This window comes from Curcuma longa, chromosome 3 (genome assembly GCF_044706935.1).
Source record: "Curcuma longa cultivar G26 ecotype Majalengka, Jawa Barat chromosome 3, ITB_CL_G26_1.1, whole genome shotgun sequence".
Lineage (NCBI taxonomy): Eukaryota > Viridiplantae > Streptophyta > Magnoliopsida > Zingiberales > Zingiberaceae > Curcuma > Curcuma longa.
In genome coordinates this window covers 3,685,339-3,693,077 of record NC_133863.1, presented here as the reverse complement: position 1 = coordinate 3,693,077, position 7,739 = coordinate 3,685,339, and the positions used below count along the sequence as shown (strand labels likewise).

The window sequence follows — 7,739 nt, the reverse complement described above, 5'->3', positions numbered from 1 at the left end:
TCCTTGAGCTGCCACCGTTGCCTTTTCCCGCGTGATGGAAAAGCGCATGCGAACAGTAGGAAAAAGAAGAAGGCTGGAACTTTTTTGTCCCCTGCTATGCCTACTTCCATACAGACATGAGAAAGGACAGCCAAAGATAAAACAAGAACGTCGATGAGATATTGGTACCTACAGCTGCAGTAATAATTCAGTTGAAGGACTGGTAAGTTAGGAACTGTAATAAGAGTGGAAATTTTGCTACTAGGTGGCGTTGCGCCTAATTCTGATACATTAAAGCAAATTTCAATCCACATTTATCCTATTTGGCAGTACAGAAGCCATGAAACCAAACTCTTCAACATTCCACCTCTCTTTCCCGTCCAAACTCAACCTCAAGTTCCTACCTTTTGCTGCAGTTAGTAGACTCGGGTGCAAAACCTCTGTCACCCACTTCTCAAAGAAGCTCTCCGAGAACAAATCAGACGCCTGCATTAACTCCTCCGCGATTTCTGGATCGATGAAAAGTTGCGCCGTTCCATCATTGCCAGTCTGCACTTCTTCAAATGCTCGATGGAGCTTCAACAGGAGATTGGCCTTCACCTCTTGGTGCTCATTATGACCTGCATCTAAAGTGAGCTGAACAGTGGATTTTAGAAACTCTTGTGGGAGATGGAAACTGATGCATTCTGCTTCCTGTGTTAGATCACTTGGAACATTTTCCTCCTCGGTGTTGCTGTTCACTACGAAATTGAGATCAAAACTGTGGTCTTCTTTTCTTGGCTTCTTTGCTAATCTCTCAAGATCACTTTCTAGCTTCCTTTGGGTATAGCAGGACGATGCACAAAGTTTCATCATCACTACCTTGTTGATGCGACTGGCATCCTTCAATTTTGAACACTTGGAAGTAGTCAATATAAATATGGCATCAGCCAAGCTCACTTCTTCACCTGCGTTGCCCTTAAAAGATCCAAATTTTATGGCATCCGTGAATGATTTAATGAAGTCAGTCTTCATTTGACAGAAATCCTCTATCAAGACCACACGTTTCTGGTCCTTTATTAAGGCATCCAAGAGAGTTGCACAGCATGAACCATTTTGTTTAATCTGGATTATCTTATCCGTAGATCCAAAGAAGGACTTGGCAATGACTGAAGCTAGCCTTCTCTTGGCAACAAAATCAGTACCTTTTATCAGGAGCATCATAGACTTCTTATCACCACTAACACACTCATGCAGTGCTTCCATTATCAAAGGAATGCTCTTTGATTGCCAAGGGATTTCTACTTGCAATTGGCGTTGTAGAACTGTTGGGTCTGCCATCAATAGTCTTGTCAGGTTTTTCGATGTTGCAGAATCTGAGAAGGAGGGATTGGATAATGCAAGAGTTGTCTTAACCTGGTGATCCGTTGAAATTTTAAGAGAACTGAAGCTTCCCTCAGATGAGTTCCCTGTCTTGGTTTTCTTATCAACTACCGAGAATCCAGGATAAAGATTTTCAACGGGTGCAGAGAAAGATGATGAATTCTGTGCAATGAAGGTTTTGTTTTGGTTGGAGAAGAAGCAGCCAGGCCACCATGAATTGGACGTGGACAAAGACCCGGTGTAATCCATGCTGATGAGACTCTGATTGAAAAATGGAGGGTAGTGCTTATGATGAAGGTTTCGGCATATCTTGGCCCACTTCCTCTTCAATTCTGGCAAAGTTTTCTGAAAGAAGCGAAAAAAACAGCGAGATTGTTAATCATAAGAAGAGATACCATTAATACAAGTAAAAGGATGCATCCAGTTTTCGCTAATTTACCTTATGATCGCTCTCAGTGGTTGCTTGGGGCCAGCATGGGATTTCTGACTTGCAAATTAATGCTTCTTTTTCGTAGTTAAATGTGCAGTCGTCGCAACAAAGGAGCATCTCATTTTCCTTTGAACTAAAAATCTTTGATAGAAGCAGTTGAGATGGGGACTCGTCAAATTTCAACGCCCTTGAATTTAGGTGACTGCGAAGAATAAAAGAGGAAATGGCATATCAGTATTTCATTGCATCTAGTTCTTCTCACGACTAAATCACGAAATACGTCAGATTCACAATACTTGATCAACAGAAAACGTGCTATAATTTTTGTCAAATATCAGAAGTAAGCTCAAAAGTGAATAATCAGAACCACCTGATCCATTATTCACAAAGAAGCATGCAAGTGTTCTTTTTGATTTCTGAAAATGATGTGTTTTGGCTCGGCTGAGCAAAAGGAAAGACAAGCTTGTAGTTTTGTCTTCCATCAAAGAAAAACAAGGTGGTCCTGTTCCAATCTTTATATCATGGAAACATCTATCTCACAAACATGGCACAACAACAAGAACATCCACATGTATTCCTATGTATTCCTTTCCAAGGAACAAAGATTGACACAGAGAGACCAGAATCCATGCTGAAAGAGACTAAAACTTCAATCAATGATATATATCTCACCTGGAAACTTGGAGATCCAAGCCTAGCCAACCAGAGGGAACCACCACAGCTTGAAGGGCCCATAGAGTCGCAAGACATGGCTGCCTTATTTGGCACTTCCAGTACGTGCTGTAGCTTGCAGTAGCCAATAGCCATAACCTGTTGTCAATGCTGCTCTTGAACTCGGAGAAAATCCTACTCATCTCCGCAACCATATGCTCCACTGGGTCATAGTTGAAGCCACATCCATCCCTTGGTTCTTCGTCTACTATCCAACTCAAATCCCCTGCGTAGATTATGAGTCCAACTCTATCTGATGTTAAAGAATTGATGGTGCTTCTGAGATCAGACAGCTTCATGTCTACCTCACCCTGGCTCATCAGCCTAAGATTATTGGCAGCGAACTGAAGATTTATGAAACTGGAATGCCTGAGCTCATCAGGGACCTCATTTCTCTCAAGCCTCCCCTTCAGCTCATTCACAAGGCCCTCCGTCATGGAGACCGAGTCTCCCACTACCACAGTATTGGAGTTCCTTCCCTGCTTTCTTAGCATCGCTACGATGACTGACCTCAACTCCTCGCTTACAGAGGCCTTGGAAGCAAGACCAAGGCCTGGGCACTGCCACATTTTTCTTCCGATATTGGTGACGTCCTTGCCGGAGTCCAACAGAAACGGAGAGGATTGGCTCAAACTAGAAGCTTCTTCCTCGAGCTTACTCTTGACGCTGCTGCTAGAGAAGCCAGCCTCCTTCATCACCCTGCTCACACTAGGGTCATCCAGGATGGAGAGCATGAGCTGCTCCATCTCCACCTTGATAGCCAGCAGAGGTTGCTGCTGTTGCAGCTCAATGCAGCCCCTCCTCTGGTTGGCCTGCGCCCTCTTGAGAACTGCAATGAGGGAATTTGAGAGGGAGGAAGGGGAGGAGAGGAGAGATCCAGAGGAGGGAGGGGCGGTGGTGGGGAGCCGGTTGAGAGCCACATTGAAGCAGAGCTCAAGGGCTCTGCACTGAAGAGGGTGAGTGGCAGGGTGGTGAGGCTGGGACTTAAGGCAAGCTCTCCTGAGAACGTTAGTGGAGTCAGGGGAGGAGCTGATGAGGGTTGCAGCAACATGCAGGGGCGTGACCTGGGCATGACCTCTCCTCCTAGCCAGATTGACGGAGTGCTTGAGGACCGAGGCAACCTCATCATTGAGAGCCTGTCGCACTATGCAAACTCCACTTCTCATACCTCAACCTCCAATACTTCTTCTCTTCCTCCTCCTCCTCCTCCTCCTCCTCCTTCTCTTTTTAGCAACACCAACGACGACTGGTGCTGCTCAGTGGGTGTTTGAGTGGAGCTAGCTGCGTGTTGAGATGGTGGAGAGGAGCTGCTTGCTGGCTTGTGAAAGAACAAGGAGTACTTGTGATTGTAGGATAAGTGTGTTGGTGATTGCTACGCTTTGTGGGGATTGGAGAGAGTTGGTGATCAGGGCTTTATGCAGCAGGAGCTCTCTTTTTGCTTCCTATCACGTCCCTCTCTTTAGTCTGGCTTTTTTCTGTTGTGGGTGTTGCAGGCAGTGTTGGGGGTGCTTTTCTACATCCACTTCAGCGATTTCTCGCTTTCTTTCTGCGCCTTCTTTTGGCCTAATTCGCCTATTTTTGTGCTTGCATATGTTGGTGAAAGAATGTTGTCAACATGCTTTGAAAATTTTGAATTTTATTTATTTCAGCAAGGCCAAATGAACATGTCTAATGATTACACAATCTCCACTGCTCTATCCATGCACAAGAGTGCTCTATTTTATTTTATGAGATAAAAGAATATGTGCAAACATTATCGCATTAATTAATATATCCCATTTTCTACCTAATTATCCTTTGATTGTTTCAGAACCAACTAATTACCAAAAGATTGGGCTTAGTTTTCAGGAGAGTAGATGATGATGATGATGCGAGTTAGTGCCGAGCTAGAGATGATGAATATTTAATAAAACATGAAGGATTAATTAGAGAGATAGATACTGTTCATGGAGTTTTGCAGGTACACCTGCCTCGTAGATTATGTGCCTAGCTAAAAGTCTCAAAATTGAACAAACACGCGGTCCACAGCAGTAACTCACGCGCGGCTAGCTGTAAGTCCCGGCCGCTACTGCCTGATTTGTGTGTTGGGCTCACAGCCACCACTGCCAGATTCAAGCCAGATTGTCTAAACATATTGCAGTCTACAAAGTTATCAAATAATTTATCAATCTACAAATTAAAGTTAGTTGGAAGTCGTACGTTGAGTTTAGTTTGGAATATTGCAGTCGAACAAATCGGAACTAATTGAATTGACAATGTTTCTGGATATTCAAGCTAGCCAGATTGTCTAAACATATGCAATTGAAACTATTTGCTAAGCGTCTGGGCAGTTACTCATCCACAGGAACAGGAAGAAGGAACACGAATCTTTTTTTTTTAACACCTATATAAAATAAGATTTCCAATGAAAGGTTTTTTTTTCAGTTATTTGATCAAGGCGTATTTGATCTTGGCCGCTGATGATAAAACAGCCATTGATATAAACAAAATTAAATTTCTCTTATCAAATGATGGAAATTCTTATAAAGGAGCCCTTCATTTGTGTTCCAATGAAGGATGCAACGTGGGGAGAGATCCATCAATTTGTTTGGAAATTAAATTACATTCACCCCCCCCCCCCCCCCCCCCCCCCCCCCCCCCCCCCCCCCCCCCCCCCTATAATTCTCTATTAGACCATAAAATTTTCCTATTTTTTTTTTCAGGCGTAGATATTTCACTCCAAATTGGCCATTGCCCTTTGAATTTTCAAAGATTTTTTGTTCAGCCACAAAAAATTACAACTTAAACTTCCTTAGTTGTCTATGTTAATGTCATAAGATGATTGATTTGAGAATTTCATATCATATAATTTAATAAAATATAATATTTATATTTATTATATTTACTTTAAAATCTATGTAAATTTGAATAAATTAAATATAATAATATCTTAGAGTCGTAGGTTCAATTTTATAGCATATCAATTATTTGAATTGATTGTAAGAGATTAGCTATAAACACTACTTTTAATTATCTTTAATTTAGTTAAATACTAATATACAAGGGCAATATTAATGCATTAAGAATAACATGCAAGTTAACTGATGACTTAATCTCATAAATCATGGATATGAGATATTAAGTTAACACATAGGTATATATTAAAAAATATATATTGGATGATCCACAATGAGAATGTTTAATGAATTGTTATATAAGTATTATAAATATTTTCATAGTCATTATCTATATAAACATTCTTCTGATTTGAAATTACTACGGTGTCCTACATAATTAAGGAGTTGTGTACTTTAGTATCAACAAATATCATTTGTAACAAGATTAATTATTTTAAAGTCATTCATTATGTATGTAATAAATTATGCAAAAGGATGTGAGTAATGTAGATGGAATGCCTCTTTCATATAATGAAAGTGATTTCTATAGACCCCTTGATTAAGTAGGACTACTAAAATGTATTTGAACCTTAACTTATTGAATTAATGGATCAATCTAATTGGATCTTAAAATTTGTTAAATTAATGATTTAATAAAATGGGCCTAAACCAAATGAAGCCCACGATTTTATATCCATGTAACACAATCTTATCTGATAAGATCTTGTGAACCCTATAAGTTAGGTTTTGGATTTTAACTTAAATAGTAGCTAGCACTACGATAATGAGATAGGGATTTTCAATTTTATGCTCGTGAAACGGATGGTTAGGTAGTGTGCTTGTGAGACTAACGACTTGGCGGTGTACTTGTGTGGATACCTTAGAGGTGTGAACGTGTTAATGGTGGTGTACTCGTGTGGATATCTTAGAGGTATAAACATGTTAATCGTGCTAAGATTAACGTTGCTCTATAGATTCATAAAGGTTCTGCACATCTAGAGATAAATTTTATGGATCAATGATTAATTAAAAATTTGCATGAATCTTTTATGAGTTGTGTGTGTGTTTTTGTTAATTTTCACATCGGTTTGCCATCTAAAGCTTTCCAACTTTTTCCCATTTTACTCTGCCCAATGTGATAAAAGTTTCTAAATTTTCATTTTATTCAAAATTGTACTTCCAATGTTTAACATTTCGATTCCAAAGCCAAATTTTAATTTTGCTGTATATTTTATAATCTCACTGGTCCCTTGAAATTTTACAATTTCCATTTCACTATCAAAAATTTCTACTCAGCCCCTTAATTAGTTTTTGAAATTCTCATTCAAACCCAAATAATCTAGTCTACTCTACAAATCTTTATGTCTTATTTAACCCATAAAGTATATTAAAAGCCCTGAGTTTGTCGAGGTTGTCTTTATCGGGGACGAATGGACTATTTTCTAAAATTTTATAACGCTTATAAAACATCGACAAATATCAGATAGTTGCCGATGCAAATATCAGTACGTAGTAAACAATAGTATTATTCCTATAATATCATCATTTTTAATTTCTATAAAATGTTATCTTAAGCTTAACATACCAAATAACAAAAAAATATTTATTTTATTTTTCATAATACGTACTCATGTAACTTAACTTATAAAAACATGACATCTAAGATTTTCATACTCTTATTATTTTTACATATAACTATTTATAATTATTGTATTCTTATAGGAATATTAATTTAAAACACTCATTATAATTATTTCATCAGATGAATTAGTAGTATCCTATATATCAAAGGGATCCGATGAAAATGAATTACTTGCATATAAGTTAAATTCGCATTTGAATTTAAACGACATAATTGATTTATTTTGGTTCTAATTGAGTTCGAATTTACATTTAAATGATATACTTTTCCAATTTAATTATTAGATTATAATGACAAATAATACTTTTTATCATTTAGGAACAAATTACAGCTCTTCGAGCACGATTCTTACTAAATATTTGTTTTGTACAACTTTTAAGCACGATTCTTACTAAATATTATATTAATTGAACTTGAATTGTCGTGTGGATCTACGCAATTCATTCTCAATTTCTTTTACAAGGCAAACACGAAAACGTGCTTTAGTTTGACCAGTCAAACATGTCAAAATCGGGTCACATATGCCTTGTTGTTTTGACCAGATTGGACATGCATGCTCGATGAACCAAGCAACTCCTAGCCTCCTTCCTGTTCCAGTGTTCCTCACCCTCATCATGATGCTGCTTGCTTCAAAGATTCTGATTAGATTGTTTACCAATGATGAAATGAAAGAGGCAGGCAGGCACAGGCACAGGCACAGGCAGTTGGTCCGATCCTTAGATAGATTCTGATTATGTTG

The 7,739-nt window shown here is 38.6% G+C and overlaps 1 protein-coding gene across 1 annotated transcript; it reads right to left on the bottom strand.

Annotated features, from left to right (window-relative positions):
• Positions 1-282: 282 nt before the first annotated feature.
• On the bottom strand, positions 283-3,663 carry LOC141824926 (protein SMAX1-LIKE 4-like). The gene is made up of 3 exons (XM_074712275.1): positions 2,444-3,663; positions 1,781-1,973; positions 283-1,686 (listed from the first exon to the last, which is right to left on the bottom strand). Exons 1-3 carry the CDS (start codon positions 3,646-3,648, stop codon positions 283-285), a joined length of 2,802 nt encoding a protein of 933 aa, XP_074568376.1. The 5' UTR covers positions 3,649-3,663.
• Between the last annotated feature and the right edge of the window lie 4,076 nt (positions 3,664-7,739).